General features: G+C 40.9%; 1 protein-coding gene across 3 annotated transcripts in view; it reads left to right on the top strand.

Annotated features, from left to right (window-relative positions):
- The window catches only part of cblb (Cbl proto-oncogene B, E3 ubiquitin protein ligase), a 52,249-nt gene extending 38,321 nt beyond the window's left edge, over positions 1 to 13,928 (top strand). For 2 of the 3 annotated variants that reach the window (XM_069667910.1, XM_069667903.1), the window contains 8 exons: positions 2,804 to 2,895; positions 7,535 to 7,669; positions 7,774 to 7,838; positions 8,475 to 8,576; positions 9,315 to 9,503; positions 9,634 to 9,750; positions 10,161 to 11,057; positions 13,192 to 13,928. In XM_069667910.1, the coding sequence (XP_069524011.1) occupies positions 2,804 to 2,895; positions 7,535 to 7,669; positions 7,774 to 7,838; positions 8,475 to 8,576; positions 9,315 to 9,503; positions 9,634 to 9,750; positions 10,161 to 10,414 (954 nt within the window). In that variant the 3' untranslated portion in view covers positions 10,415 to 11,057; positions 13,192 to 13,928. Of the gene's footprint in view, positions 1 to 2,803; positions 2,896 to 7,534; positions 7,670 to 7,773; positions 7,839 to 8,474; positions 8,577 to 9,314; positions 9,509 to 9,633; positions 9,751 to 10,160; positions 11,058 to 13,191 lie in introns of those variants that run through there. The other variant, XM_069667918.1, reaches the window with a different exon arrangement.
- The last annotated feature ends 3,064 nt before the right edge of the window (positions 13,929 to 16,992 follow it).

Below are 16,992 nucleotides of genomic sequence, written 5' to 3'. Positions count from 1 at the left end.
TTTATTCTCTATTTATATGCTTCCACTCAGGCACATAATCCAGCATCACAACACCTCTTTTCATTGCTATGCAGACGACACGCAGATATACCTTGAGACCTTGGTCTTAGTGACATCAACTGTTGGATGGCATGACATTTTCTACAACTCAACAATTCAAAATCAGAGTCATCAAAGTCTTACTGTGCTATCCACATACCCACATAACGCGGCCTCGCTGCACTTTCTGCAAATAAAAAGCCAGCTGCCAGAAATTTAGGAGTAATGTTTGATGTAATCTTACCTTTGAAACACATCAAAAAAGTTCATGCTTCCTCCAATTATGCATTACCTCCAGAAAAAAACCTATACTTTCTGAATTTTCTTCGGACCTTGAAAAAGTCATCCATGCACTCATCTTCTCCAGACTAGATTGCTGTAACTCCCTCCTTTCTGGAGTGAATCAGAAAGCACTCTCTCGACTCAGCTTCTTACTGGTTGTTACAGATGACATCACATCACCCATGTCTTGGCTTCTCTACATTGGCTTTTGGTTACTTTTAGAATTGATTTTAAGATTTTACTTATCACTTTCAAAGCACGTATGGGTCTGGCTCCAAGCTACCTTACAGAATTGTTGGGGGGGGGAGGTGCCTTCTGCTTGTTCCTAAGTTGAGGTTTAAAACTATCAATCAATCAATCAATCAATCAATCAAATTTTATTTGTATAGCGCCAAATCATAACCAGGGTTATCTCAAGACACTTTACAGAAAGAGCAGGTCTAGACCGACTCTTTGTGAAGTTATTTAAAGAGAGGCCCAACATGAATCCACCATGAGTAGCACTTAGCAATTCGGCACATTGGCAAGGAAGAACTTCCTTTTAACAGGCAGAAACCTCGAGCAGAACCAGACTCATGTTGAACAGCCATCTGCCTCGACTGGATGGCCGAAAATGGGATAGAAGGAGATGCAGGATAGAGACAGGCAAAGAGAGCAACAACAACATATGTTCTTGTTACCACAACAACATATGTCCTTGTTACATGAACAACAACAGACACATACTTATGGTTACAATGCCAATAATAGTGGTAGACTAGGGTGAAGATTGGCTAAATAAATAAATAAATAAATAAATAAATTAGCGAGAGAAGCAGAGTAATGATAAAGGCTGAGGTAATCGTAATTGTAACAGTTGAAGTCAACAGGTCTACTATTAGCATTAGCAGCAACAATAATGATACTATGGGGAAGGCTGATGTTAGTAGTTGTTGCAGTCGAGCAGGTCCACAGCAGCAGGTGGTCTGCAGCAACGATCCTCAGGAACCTTCAAGACAAAAAAAAACTAAAGGAACTCATGCTTTTGCCATCAGGGCAAAGCCCCTCGGCTTTGAAACGATCTGCATGAGGAGAAAAAAACGCAAAATCAGTGACATTTTTACATGACTTAAAACTCATTTTTATAGACTTGCTTTTATGTGATGTCTTTATGTGACATCTTTTGTCCTCTTGCTTTAACTTCATATTGACTGGAACTTTGTATTGTCTTGCTGTGTCAGCCATGTTGTTTGGCTTTCAAAGCACTTTGTAAACTGTTTTTTTTAAAAGGTGCTATATAAAGTTATTATTATTATTATTATTATTATTATTATATCTTGTAACAAGGGCAGTATAAATAGTAACAGAACTGGCTAATCAGGCAGTACGTGCCCTCCTTGTGAAAACAGACTTTTTTTGTGTGAGATTAAAACCAATCTTGGTCATAGGGGAGGTCTATCATGCAGTTTCCTGTGTCATTCATTTGCAGCAGCACTCATTCATTTGCAGCACACTTGAACTGGTTAGTTGCAGAGCGTCTGAAGCCGTTGCGTGGAGTTGCAAAAGATTTGACTGGTCAAATCTCCAAATGCGGTTTTAGAACTGAATGATGTAGCTATTTCACTTCAGTCTTTCAGGAAACAGCATAAGTTAGCGTAGGCACCCTGTCTCTGGTGCTGCAGTAGCCAAAGATGGCTCCAGATCCTCTCTTTCCAAACTCTCCATCTTCAACATTTATTAATCAATGTTACAGCTAACATTGTGAGCATGTCGCTGTCATCCATTTCCTTTTATAACGGAAAACCAGCTAGATAATTCATGTAACCTATGCCCTAATTCTAACGGTATATAGTATTAACTAACGTTATAGTAGTGAGGGTAAAATGGATTGTGAGATTGACAGGCGGATCGGTGCAGCATCAGCAGTAATGCAGGCGTTGTACCGGACTGTGGTGGTGAAGAGGGAGCTGAGCCTGAAGGCAAAGCTTTCGATTTACCAGTCGATCTACGTTCCAACCCTCACCTGTGGTCACGAGCTTTGGGTGGTGACCGAAAGAATGAGATCGCGGATACAAGCAGCCGAAATGAGTTTCCTTCAGAGGGTGTCTGGGCTCAGCCTTAGAGATAGGGTCAGGAGCTCGGAGATCCGGGGGGAGCTCGGAGTAGAGCCGCTTCTCCTTCGCATCGAAAGGAGCCAGTTGAGGTGGTTCGGGCATCTGGTTAGGATGCCTCCTGGGCGCCTCCCTTTGGAGGTTTTCCGGGCACGTCCAACTGGGAGGAGACCCCGGGGCAGACCCAGAGCTCGCTGGAGGGATTATATATCCTGTCTGGCCTGGGAATGCCTCAGAATCCCCCAGGAGGAACTGGAAAATGTTGCTGGGGAAAGGGACGCTTGGGTCACCTTGCTGAGTGATAATAAAATATCATTAAGTATATCTGATTTAACATACACCTTTTTAGTAGTTGATTTTTATGAATACCCTCTCTCTTATCTTGTGTGCAGCCCTTCTCTGAAGGTGTGCAAGTCAGCGATGAATACGACATCCTTCCCTCGCGGTACTTGCATACGCAGTCCACAATTACCAGTAACCAAAAGTGAGTATACACACACATATATATATACACACACACATATATATATATAGTGGGATTATTTATTCAGAAAGATATAAATGAAGTTTCCTTGGAAATATCTTGAAAACATTGAGGTGATATTCAATTTCTATCTCTGTAGTGCTTCTTTGTACTCATAGGAGCGGGTGAGTTTGAACTCCATTTATGCAGTGGTACATTTCTGTAACCAGTGGGTTTTTACTCAATGACAATACTCAACTTAAAAGTGGTGTATCAAAATGAGTGTGTGTGTGTGTGTGCGTGTGCGTGTGCGTGTGCGTGTGCGTGTGCGTGTGCGTGTGTGTGTGTGTGTGTGTGAGAGAATCAACATAGAACAATGATTAATTGCAGGACAACATATTTTTTTATAGTTGGAGCTAGCATGCCTATTCTTTTCGAGTCTCAGCTATATTAATTTTTGGTATTACACTGTGTCAGGTTTGGATAACAGATCTTTGAAAGAAGTGGGGACAGAATAGCCATGTGGGCTGCAGTTTTAAAGTAGACTTTGTGTAGCCTCCGGTTTGGAATAACAGGACAAGCAGGCATGCACTGAAATCATGTGGTTACTAAGTTGTTCCAACAATAGCTATTTTATCATAGATAAAAACAGTGTAAGTCATGAACAAAATTACAGACTTTTCATTCCCAACAGTCCTAACCTTAGTGTTTATTTGGTAATAGCTATCTATCTATTGATATCTTTTAGCTTAGTTTACAGCTGTTATGTCAGGACAAGGCTGCCTAGGTGATTCTTGTTTCTGATTGGCCAAAGAAATCATACCAGTTCCTTCACTGTCGCCTTATTTAATAATTTTCTACAAATGGCGCAACAATAAGTGGTCTTTGTAGCACAATAACATTGTACTGTAACCAGGGTCTGAAATTAACTTTTTTCACTGCCTGCCACTGTGGCAGGCAAGTCATTTTTTATGTTTGCCACTCAGATTTTGTATATGCCACTTTTGAAATATATGCGCTAATTGAAAGAAAAAATATTTAGACATCGTTTCATGTAAATAATATTGTCATCCACTCTACGGCCCTCCGGCGGGCCGTCATGGCGATTACTGTAACATTTGCCCTGCAGCTAAGATGATAGCTCTATGTTGCCACTCGTGTGTCACATCGTCTAAAAGCTACGATTCTCAAGATTCTATTGATATAAACCATCAAAAATACAATCACCACGGCGGAGGCAATCAACGGCAACAGTACATAAACAAACATTTACAAAATTGACGTAACTCACAGATGAAGGCTCACTGTAATCCACTGATGCATATTATTTTCTTAAATTCACTCCTGGTACATTGCTAAAGGTCCAGATGATATAATAAAGTATTTAGTCCAAAAGCATTATTCCATCAATAAGTATCCATGGATCGCCGTTCGTCGTTACTAATCGGCCGTCAGAAATGCTGCATTTCCCCGTGTATTTACTGTAATAACTTCATATTCCCTTTGAATTACCGCTCCGTTCCGGAACCAATTGGAGTACATGTGTGTGCATGTAGATATGTAAATAGTTTTCTTTGTGTTACTTTTTATATAAACTCTTTGACTCTTTTATATGCACAAGTTTAGTTTCAAAAGGATAAAAGTGCACTAAAAAGTTGTTTATGCTTCAATAGTTCTGTGTCAGAAGTATTGACAGTGAATCTAGGGGATAGGGTACCTCTAAGTGTCACCTTTCATTAGAGCCCTGAACCATGTCTGTTGCTTGAAGCATTCAAAAGTTATAGCTGTTTTATCCTCAGTGTGTGGCCTTGGTTACCATGGGTCCTTTTGGGTCTCCAAATGGTCCATTTTGGAAAAAGCATGAAATACCTTTAGAAAAACAGGTGTAAAAAATTCTTTTTTTGTGTTATTCTCATCTACCTTGGACGTTTATAACTTTTGCTAGGGCCCCATTGTGTTTTCCAGGTCATACCTCTGTAATCCTCTGCAGGCTTTTTTTTTTGCAAAGAAAGGAGTTCCAAATTAAATAACTCAATGCTAGTAGCACTGACAGTGTTACTGACTGATTGAGGAAGAAATCAGAGTCTTGCCTTTTAAATAAGCCCTACACCATGCATATACTCCAAATGGTTCAAAAACAGACCTTTATTTACTTTTTAATGCTATTTTTAGGCGTAAATAACAGGAGTGGTAAGGGGTTAATGTTTGATATCTTTGCACAAGAAACATTACATGTAAAGTTATTAGCCTACAGTGTGATGATAATGCATTGAAGCACTGTATTCTCAACACCGATTCCAAAGGAATCATAAGAAATTTTAATTTCGATTCTGCTTATCCGTTCCTAAACAAATTTCTCTCAGGCAGAGCCGCATAAATCATGGTCACATGCACGTAAATGCAGACAGATCATGTCTGTGTTTATTCAGTAAGGAGTCTGAAAAAGTTTTTAATAGGGGACGATCCCGAACCGACGAGAGGGAGAGACGGTGGCAATAATCATGCAGAGCAGTGAGGACACCGATCTGTGCTTGTCTCTCATGCTCTGTATTTGACTCAATAACGTCGTGATCTGTCCGTTTTTCCGTGCACAGACAGGCTACTATAAAGTATGAACTCCGTCTCAACATGCTGTCATATGTCCGTATGTTGTTTAGTTCATATATTTCAATAATAAACACAGAGGGGAGCATCAGGCTTCATGATCAAAATTTCATATCACTTGATCACTTCAGCCCATTCTCACCTACTCCCTCCCTCTGAGCGCCTTCGCAGCAGCTCTCCCTCTCTGTGCTGCGAGTCTGCATTTCGACTGTCTATCAAATCGAAACCTGTTCTACAGCCAATAGCGTTGCGTTTATAGAGCCTAGTAGGTTTGAGTGACTGTTGAATGTGTGGCTCTAATATACGCTTATATTTCTAAATTAGTCTTTCTGTCGTGCATATTTCCTGTTTGCCAAAGTGGCGGACAGCCTGACGATTTTACTCGCCCTCGCTCACAATTCACCCTGACCACATACAGCAGGTAGCCACAACATGGAGTCAGTTGATAAGTTGTGCTGCATAATTTCACATTACAGGTGAATTCAGGATGCAATCAGGAAAAGAGTGCAGCTATTCAATTTGTCCATGAGGGGGAGAAATGTAGAGGAGGTAGGGGTTTGAGCAGGCAAGAGTCAGGCCAGCTAAAGGGTGCAAATGATTGAGATGAAGGTAGACTTGGGATGAAGACTCGTTGTTCCACAGGAAATAGTTTTCACTAACTTGAGGCCTGACATAGTGTTATGGTCTGCGAGTCAGCGAGAGCGGAGTTTATTTTATAGAACTGACAGTGCCCTGGGAGGAGGCATATTAAAGGGAAAAGCTCAGATATGCAAATTTGGCAGGAGAAGCTGAATAGTGAGGATGGAAGGTTAGTACAGTTTGTCCTGTAGAAGTGGGATGGAGAGGGTTCATAGAACAATCTACTATCTCATTAATGGGAGAACTGGGAGTCCGTGGAGTCTGTGAAAGGCAGTAAAGGAGATGTCAGACAAAACAGTTGAAACAAGTCTGTGGATTTCGATGTGGAGAAATAATGCCAGTTGGGGGCCAAAACAAATAGTAATCCTTCTTCTATGCTGTTCCTTCTTCATAACGTCGGCACTAGGAATAGTTGCATTGTTTACATAAGGATTTTGTTAGCAACACCGGTGAAGGGAGGTGCCCACTTGATAACCCTGTTGATGTGCTGGCTCTGGCTGTCCATTTAACTACAAGTTTGAGTTGTGGGGGCCGATAGAAGCCATATGGTAGGGTAGGTAGTATCAGCTTACCCCTAAGCTGATACTACCTACATACAATTCATTGTCATACTTTTTGAACAGGTTATATAAATTGGCCAATAATATCGTTATTAGACGAGCTACTAGCACCTTATCTTTTCTGTTTATCAAGACCGGATACTACAGGTAAGAGTGCTGTGCCTTGGGTGGAAAAAAAGTGACTTGACTTGCCCAAGAAAAAATGACTTGAGACTTGCTTGAGACTTGGACCAAATGTCTTGAGACTTACTTGGGACTTGAGTAAAGATGACTAGGTAACAACACTGGTAGATACTTATTTAACATTAAACAAACAATGAAAACAAACAATCTGCAAAAACACACACATACCAATACAGGTTACAAGCGTTTTGTTTGCTCATGGGAACCTGCTGTTGTGTATAAATATACGTACATAATATCTTTTGTAAAGAAAAGTTAAAGAGAGCAGATCCTGTAGATGCAAGAAATCATGTTGCAGTTGAATAAACTGAAGGACATTTCCCAACCGTTCATGTATAGTATATCAGGGATGAAAAAGTATGCTCACACACATGTAATGTTGGGTTCAGCACTACCACACTGTTTACAAAGTTACACCGACTAATCTTTTCAGTCACAACTTTTGACTGCTGTATCTGAGGTTGTCAGAAGTTAGACATGTTGCATTCGACAACCAGCAAAAGTTACATAAAATACCGATTGAGCAAGATTTTTTTTTTTTTTACATGTAAGGCTTGTGTCTTTCATTTTCCCATTCTCCTCGCAAAGGTTCAATATATCAGTGACTGCAGATTGAATGTAATAACTGGATAAGTCACACTGGTGTAAAGTTTGATTTATGGGCATCTTTACAGACCCTCCAACCCTTTCAGCAGTCCTGTGACAGAGCATCAGTGGGGAGTGATGGAACGGGAGCAGTATGACTATCACATTCCTTCATCCAACCTCTGCCTGAGTCAGGTTCCCCCCAGCGTCTCCATACCCAGCAGGTACCAGCCTTCTCTCACTGTATTTCCATGATTATACACAAATGATGGTTAAGTTAGAGTTTAATTAAGCTGCTGTAAACCTCTCTCATCCTCTCTCATCTCAGAAACGTTAAGAACGGCTCTTCAGATCCCTTCATCAAGGAGAAGAAGCTTCGCCCTCCAGAGCTCAGTGAGTCCTAAAACCAGCAGAGATGACATTTAAACACCACAATTCACAAATAAGTGACCTTTGTACCTTTTACCATGACATAATTAATAACTTTGTCTAATGTAGTGAGTCCTCAAACCTGCTCGGTTCAATTCCAAAGAACGAATGAGTTTGGAGCAGCTGACAACAACATGAAGTAAATGGGAAAATGAACAACTGAAATGCTGGATACAGAGTCCTGATCCTCAGTATTCTCAACGTACAAAGAAAAAGATGTCAACTGTGGAGGCAGTAATGAACCAAATTATAAACTCAGAAAAATATATCACGTTCTCAAAACAAACTAGAAACTTGAACAGATATTAGATAGAAGTCTGAGAGAAAGGGAGACATGACTCCTCATACTGAGAGAGAACAAAGAAAATGCAGTTTTGGCAGCTTCCCGTGTTACTTCCTGCCACAACTAACTTTAATAGTTTTTAATTCAGAAAGTTTTAAACCTGCTTGGGGATCCATCTCATTCTCTTTTTAATGCAGTTTACACAGAACAACAAACAATGTGTGAAAAAGGGACACTTTTTTGTTCATTGAAAAAGCACAATTTTAAATGGAGTAGGCTGTGTAAACCTTTTACTGCACTTTGCTTATTTTCCTCAGGTGGACACTCTGAGTTGCTCAAGGGGGCGGCAAATACTTCCCTCTGCCCCTTTAACACCAACAAGTCACCCTCCGACTATGACATTCTGCTGCCCCCTCAAGGTAGCTTACTCAGACACCCACCTCACTTAGCCACAACTCCCTGTCTGTCGCAGCCTTATCTGTCTTTTTCAGTATTCACACACTGTATGCTTTTCTTGAATGAAGTTCAGTTTGATGCACTACAGGCAGATTAACAGAAGATGTATTCATAAACCCCCCAAAACAATAACTTGTTATGTTTTTTTATTTGAGCAGGGACAATGCACAAAGAACATTAACCCTTTATAAAACAAGGAAAGATTACCGGGTTTTAGCAAATTGCTATTTTCTGCCCGAAGTCCCTGGGCAGGTAAGTAAAATGAAATGTTCAGTATAATTTTATTAAAACATATATACTGCTCAAGGATTCTGATAACCCAGTATCACTTCAGGATTCTGTTAGCCTAAACAAAAACAGACATTTGTATAGTGTACATGGGTAAATAATTAAATACAATAAACAGCCTGATCCTTTTCTCTTGATCACTTTTACCACAAGTTACCACAACCTACTTTCTTGCACCTCCCGCCCCAGTCCTCCTACCCTTATGTCTACTGGGAAGTCCCCTCTCAAAAATATCCTCTCTGGGCTTTTCTCTAAAGGGTAGCATGCTAGCTGCTCTCCAGCATGTAATCCATAGCATGGTCTGTGTTTGGTTTGGACTCTATAGCAGCGCTAGCCCCCTCCTCATGGGATACGTATAAATGTGAATCAGAGCCGAGAGCTCAGTCTTGTCTGTCGATACTGTTGTGTTTCAGCATTAGAGGACGCATTTAACGGCCACCCTCCGTCCCACCCTCCGCCTCCTCCACCAGCTCGACACAGCTTCACAGATCTCCTCTCCTCTTCACCGTCCTCATCCTGCTACTCCTCCACATCCTCCTCATCTGTCTTCACACAAGCACACAGGCTGTCCTCTGGACAGGAGCACTTGCTGTTAACCCCTGGTGAGGTGACTCCCTCAATAGAACTGAAGTGAACAGAAGAAGTATCATACCGCACATGATTTATAGCCTGACTTTGTTGACTGAAAGAGACTGATAGCTGTTTTTTGTTTCTGTGTGATCTGTGGTTTAGATACGGTGTTTGACATGCTGAACAGTTCTGCTCCTCTGCCTCCAGTCAGACGACACACAGAAACTGTAAAAGGCTCCGGAGGTTGCCTAGAGTACGACCATGTACCAGCCAGTCAAGGTAGAATCACATCTGACTACAGGATGGAATCCAGATAAATGGCTTTTACAAATTAAACATGTCCAGAACTTGATGAGTGTGTAATTCACAAAAATGGGGAAAAAAAGAGGAAACAACCATATGAGGGATTTTTAGTAGTAAGGATTTTGGTCGTAATCTTACACCCAAAGAAAAACTTGATCAATTAACATGGACAACAATAATAGGAAGTCCTGAGTAGCTCTTTGTCTGAAACTTTGAATTTCATATACTTTTTTTGTGTTTGGTAATAATAAAGGTACCCACTACAAATGGTTCCAAAAGTTTTGGAAAAATGTCACAGCCTTAGTTCTTGATCACTAATAACAAGCTTATGACTGTGTGCGTGGGGCAATTTTCATCTGACATGATTCCTCTCCTGTATTTCCAAGTTTCAATGGACTGTTTGCTGGCCCCTGCCAGGCCGCCCAAGCCACTCCCCAGGAAGCTTCCTCCAGACAGTCAGCTGGGCGAACCTCATTGCCTGTATCCAGAGAATGTGGATGCCAAGATAGCCAAATTGATGGGGGAGGGTTACTCTTTTGAGGACGTGAAGCGGGCGCTGATTATCGCCCAGTACAAAGTGGACATGGCCCGAAACATACTACGAGAGTTTGCCTTAGTGGCCCCAAGACTGAACCTCTAGTCCTAGAGACATTGTGAAAGGAGCACAACAATGAAGGGGTTCCTCTGAATGGACTGACTTAAATGGGCTTTTTTGGTCTACTTGGCTTTGGACTGTTGGAACAACAATAATCTGCAGAAACAAAGAAATCTTTAATGGGAGAATTGTATTTTGTTACAGAACAGAGATGACACGACACAACATAGTGACAAAAAACAAATCATGGCAGAACACATAGGATCCAAAATAGGGAGAAAAGAGCATATAGTGATTTAAACCTGCGAGAAAAATAACCAGACCTGTCATTGTTTACAGTGAGCTCTGCCAGTGCTGGCCTCTGGTTTCAATGCTTCTGTCTCAGGTTAGGATTGTAGACAAGCTCTGATCCTGCTCATTTCAGCCTACATGCTTAGCAAAGTGTTACAGTCATTTTTATTTACATCCAGTGGGGGGAGCTGGACTCCACTGCTCTCTTTACTAACTCTTCTACATGTCTCCTGATTAACCTACTTCCTTCTCTTCCTCTCGATGTTGTTTACCCATCTCAGGATACTTCTCTGTCTGCTCAGAGTCTGAAAGACTCTTGGGTCGGTAGTCAGGAGTGGTTAGGTGGAGCCCAAGGATGCCTTATTGACTCACTTGCTTCCCCCAGAGCTGGAGAAAGGTATGTGACAGCTATGGTTGAGCACCCTTGTTAGACTAAGGGGGAATTCACTAAAGGAAAAGACTCTGCCTCAATCTTGAAGCACACCCCAAAGTGCGCTGCAGAGCAAACAGTGTCTCTGTGCTCCTATGCCATTTGCGTGTATTTAAAATGAATCATTATGCAGACATTCAGTGCAAATTTAGTCCCTACCTATGCAAATGAGCCTTGTGGCAAAAAGCACCTAATTCATAAATGCCAGCGCTAACAGCAGTTATAGTGAAAATATTGCCGTCTGCAGAGAGCTGGGGGTAACTGTGGCCCAGTATGATAAGGGCTGTCACACTCTGAGTTTACAGTGATCATGATGACAACTCTACCTTTTGTATGATGAAAAAATTTATTTGTCTGTAAATACAATCTGATAATAATATATTGTCATTATTATAATCGGGACACCAATAAGTCCGGGGCTCAACCCCGGCACACAGGCTCATTTTGTCCATGTGTGGATACGGTCTGGAGCTGCTACACATCGCTACACATGGCGGGGATTATTATCTGGACTAGCTGCTGTTGCACGCTCGTAAAAAAAAAAAAAAAATGAGTTACAGACAGTTAAACTAGTAAACACCTGTCGAGTCTGGACTTTAAAATAAACTCTTAAAGAGCTGCCCCCTCCTCTCCCTGCTCATCATCAATCTCTGCATGGAGTTGAGATCCATCAGTGTGGAGCTCAACTGATGCCTGAGAGTGCAGCACCGCACAGCAGAGAGTGGAGGTGCAGACAGCTTCTCTCCACAATCAAACACAAAACAAAAGCAAACAGCATGGATCTGTGGAACTTTATGGGTTTTTGCACTTGAATAACATCAGTGCATTTTGCTTTGTGAATCGGACCAGATAGTGGGGGCAAATGATGCGTGATTTATGGAGCTGTCAGCGGCAGCAATTAATTCTTAGTGAATTCCCCCCTAAGTGTCTTAATTTGAACTAGAAGAGTAAAGCAGTGGGAGTGTGGAAGGATTAATTTTACTCTTTGCTTCTTTTACTGGAAGGGAGGATTAATCACCTGGGGCCTTTTTTAAATTAGTTTTTTTTTCAGCAAGCATATGAATGCATTAGTTCTGGATGAGATAGCTTTACCCTTTTACCTTTACCAAGAGATGAGTCATATGCACCTTCACTGTGCAGTACAGGTTTAGTTAAACCCCCTTACCTCAGAATCTGGAAGCTGTATTTATGCCTAATGGCTGCAAGATATCTCACCTATGTGTATTATATTTGTTCAAATGTAACACAGTATTGTTTAATGACCTTTTTCTGGTTTTAGAAGGGTAGGATAGAAGGGCAAGATGTTGGTTGAGATGCAGTTTTTCCCTTGCACAAGTCATATTTTACCCCCTTTTTATTTATGGGTTGAAACTGGGGTATTAATAGTATTTCTATTCAAAGATAATTCCATTGTTTTTAGGACTTAAATTGGTTGTTTTAGCCCTAACCACTGATTATGATAACATTGTACACAATATTTTTGAGTTCTGGAAGTGGGAACATGGTGATCACTACAACAAGTCTTAAATTAAAACCGACAATCACACAGGCTGTAAATGATGTACATTATCTACACCACTGTTGTTAAAAAATGTTTGTTTTTTGATTTCCTTAGCTATGTTTCTTGACGTCAAGTTCTCTGTTGTATGGAGAGTAAACTTTAATTCTGGCAGATATAACAGAAATTGTGGCAAAAACTACAAAAATAAAGCCCAAGCTGTTAAAGAAAAAGTTAAAACATCCTGTAAAGCCTGGCATTTAAAATGATACCTGTAGAATTTAAATAAGAATAGGAAGGCCAGATTGGAATTTGCCAAAAAGTACAGAGACAAGGCTCAAAATTTCTGGGGCAAAGTTTTATGGACTGATGAGACAAAGATGAACCTTTACTAAAGTGATGGAAAGGCTAATGTGAGGAGAAAGAAAGGATCTGCTCATGATCCCAAACACGCAAGCTCATCTGTGAAACACGTGTGAGGTAATGTCATGGCTTGGGCTTGCATGGCTTCTTCTGGGACAGGCTTATTGATCTTATTGATGATGTAACACATGATGGCAGCAGCAAAATTAACTCAGAAACATTTTGTCTGCCAATTTAAAGAGAGATGCAACCAAACTGATCGGGAGATCCTTCATCATGCAGCAAGACAACGACCCAAAACACACTGCCAAAACAATCAAGGAGTTCATCAGGTCAAAGAAGTGGAAGGTTTTAGACTGGCCAAGTCAATCTCCAGACTTAAACCCTATTGAACATGCATTTTACCTGCTAAAGATGAGACTGAAGGGAGAAACCCCCCAAAACAAACAACAACTAAAAGAGGCTGCGGCGAAGGCCTGGAAAAGCATCACAAAAGAAGAATGCAAAAGTTTGGTGATGTCAGTGGGTCGCAGGCTTGACGCAGTAATTGCAAGCAAAGGATTTGCAACTAAATATTAATTATTATTCACTTCTATACTAATCTATTTGAAGCATGTTCCTGTACTTTTGCTCATCTATAAATTTGGTGTTCCATTACAAATGATGCTGTCTTCTAAGTTTTTTAAGAGATCTAGATGTAAATAGCCGGAAATAAAAGCTGAAATACTGTCTCATATTCATCTTTTGATGACCTTAATGTTTTCAGTGTACAGCAAAAAATAACAGAATTGGCCTCGCTGTTCCAATAGTTTTGGAGGGGACTGTATGTCATCCTAACTACCCAATATCAGGACTTTAATAGTTTTAATTACACTAACAGTTGTTTGAGCAAATGGGTCTCTTTCAGCAGGGAGATCTCTATGTGCGTTTGTGCTGATGTTCCCCCTTTGTGAGTTATTCCATTCGTGTACCCATGTACAAGCCAAATAAACACACAATGAGCATTAGCCGATCACATCAACATGTTTTGTAGTTTAATTCACTAAGGAGCTCAAGCAGTTGATTAATTTTAGTGATGAAGGTTTATTTGGACCCTCCTGAAAGTTAAGCAGGAGGAAAGGCTGGCCACAGTCCTAATGATACTAATCAATTCCTTTTTTTCTGGTCTTTTCTTAAGCATTGACATATTTATTATGTAAGGATGTAAAAGACTGTCTTTACATGGTGGTGTTTTTGGAATTAGCTGAGCATCTTAACATGTACCTTATAAATACAATGTTAATTGCTGATAATGAGGGATGCTGGGTGCAAAGAGGACAAAGAACAAAGTTTCTTAACTCTGTAGGGAGTGTTGAGTGTCCACTTGACACTGGCTCCAAAAGCCAAAAGATTAATTTGGCCCCGTATTAAAATGGCCATTTTCACAGCAGAAAAAGCATGTTTACAGCTTTGTACAAAAACGGTTTAGTTATAAATACCTAATTTCTCCATTCTAAGAACTGTATGGGAGTGAATTTTTATCTAACTCACCCCTTTTTATTATACAGTATTAAGCCTCAAATTATAGGGGCGGGGTCACTTGAGTGACAGGGGGAGGCTGCTGGCAGACACAAACCCACACAGTCAATGAAGTCTGTTGGGGAGTTTGTCATGCAAAAATCAGACAAATAATCTGACGTACTGTGTAATTTATGGAACTATCTGGCCGTCCACGAAGTTTGTATTTAATGAGTTAAATTCTAGTATTATTGCAGTGATACAATTCCACTAAGTAGCAGGTATACTGTGCACACTGTACCTGGCTTGTTAGCTTGTTCAGTGATTATCATACATTTATTTTTTCATCGGTCAGTGCATAGAAGTCAGTATTGTTGTTGGCTTTCCCCCAGAGAAATTATGGCAGATTGCGGTGATGAGAAGACTTATTTTATTATTTTAAGTTTCTCTGTATGACATTCAGCCATAGCTCTCTCACAGGGCGAGACTGACAGCAATAAACAGCATTAAACTAGCATTCACCAGCTAATGAATCAGCCACAAGAGTAGACTGTTTAGCCCTGATTACTTGGTGTTTGCCAACCCCTCGACCCTCCAGCGCTAACCTCTCTTCCGTATAGGGTCACTTCTGGCTCCAGAAAACCAACATGGAGGCGGCCAAATCTGGAACTCTAGGCTTTATTTACGCAGTTGAGAAACCATTGGGTGACGTCTAGGTTGCTACGTCCATTATTTGTACAGTCTATGGCAGGAACAGGTTCATGAAGCAATTTGATATGCGCTATAGCCGCAGCAGGGGTAGACTGTCATTTTAAAGGTACAAGACCAATTGAATAAGGTAACTCACAGAGCAAGTAAGTAATCCCACAAACATCAACTACTCTAACTATAACAATTAGATTAAAGCAAAAAATGGCTCCAACATACCAGCCCATAACTGCTTAGTCCTATACATAGGAAGACATCTGTCTCTGGCAATTTGCCTTTTTAAGTCAATAGAACATTGCATACTCAAGTCCATAATTCTATGCAATCTTTCAAAGTCCATGTAAGATCAGTGATGAGTATGTACGGGTGTGTTAGTACATTGTTCTACTGTTCAAAGGTAGCCTTTGCTGAGGGCTCAGAGACCAAGAGTCCGTAGAGTCCTTCAATCCGTCAGTCAGAGGTGCATGTGACTGAAAGGAAAGGGCTCATAGGTTCAGTCAGCTGCAACCAGGAGCAGACAAGGCTTGGTGATGGGTCTTTGAATTATGTTGGAACCCTGGAAGGGCCTTGACTACACATCCTAGGAGCCAAGAGTTCCACAGTGCATTGTCATTAATAATGACGACAAGAGTTCCGGTTATGGCGGCAGAGTGAACGGCAGCACACTCTTGAGCTCTCCTTATATTTCATGATTATCATGTAACCTGTAGTGCTTTACAACCTATTTTTCTACTTTTTATATGTTGACGAACACCCAAGACGTTGACATCAATCAATCAAATCAATCAATCAAATTTTATTTGTATAGCGCCAAATCATAACCAGAGTTATCTTGAGACACTTTACAGAAAGAGCAGGTCTAGACCGACTCTTTGTTATGTTATTTAAAGAGAGGCCCAACATGAATCACCATGAGTAGCACTGAGCAATATTCGGCACATTGGCAAGGAAAAACTTCCTTTTAACAGGCAGAAACCTCGAGCAGAACCAGACTCATGTCGAAAAAGCCATCTGCCTCGACTTGATGCGCCGAAAATGGGATAGAAGGAGATGCAGGATAGAGACAGGCAAAGAGAGCAACAACAGACACATACTTATGGTTACAATGCCAATAATAGTGGTAGACTAGGGTGAAGATTAGCAAAATAAATTAATAAATAAATTAGTGAGAGAAGCAGAGTAATGATAAAGGCTGAGGTAATCGTAATTGTAACAGTTGAAGTCAACAGGTCTACTATTTAGCATTAGCAGCAACAATAATGATACTATGGGGAAGGCTGATGTTAGTAGTTGTTGCAGTTGAGCAGGTCCACAGCAGCAGGTGGTCTGCAGCAACGATCCCCAGGAACCTTCAAGACAAGGGAGCACAAGAACTCCCGGGAAGATATATGGTTAGTAATGTTAATGGGACCTGAAGATACAGAGTTAATGAGCTGCATTAATATGACAGAGAGAGAGAGAGGGAGAGACAGAGAGAGAGGGAGAGAGAGACAGAGAAACAGAGAGAGAGAGAGAGAGAGAGAGAAGCTTGGTGTGTCAGATCCCCCCGGCAGTCTAAATATAGCAACATAACTATGGGCTACTCCAAGCCTGAGCCAGCCCTAACTATAAGCTTTATCAAAGAGGAAAGTTTTAAGTCTACTTTTAAAAGAAGAGAGGGTGTCTGCCTCCCGGACCTTGACTGGTAGATTGTTCCAGAGGAGGGGGGCCTGGTAATTGAAGGCTCTACCTCCAACACTACTCTTAGAGACTTTAGGTACCACAAGCAGGCCAGCATCCTGGGAGCGCAATGTTCTAGAGGGGTAATATGGCACTATGAGCTCTCTAAGATATGAT

This window comes from Semicossyphus pulcher, unplaced genomic scaffold (assembly GCF_022749685.1).
Source record: "Semicossyphus pulcher isolate SPU_LCO1_2020_fin unplaced genomic scaffold, fSemPul1.0.p SCAF_10, whole genome shotgun sequence".
Taxonomy (NCBI): Eukaryota; Metazoa; Chordata; class Actinopteri; order Labriformes; family Labridae; genus Semicossyphus; species Semicossyphus pulcher.
This window is presented reverse-complemented; position numbering and strand designations above follow the sequence as displayed.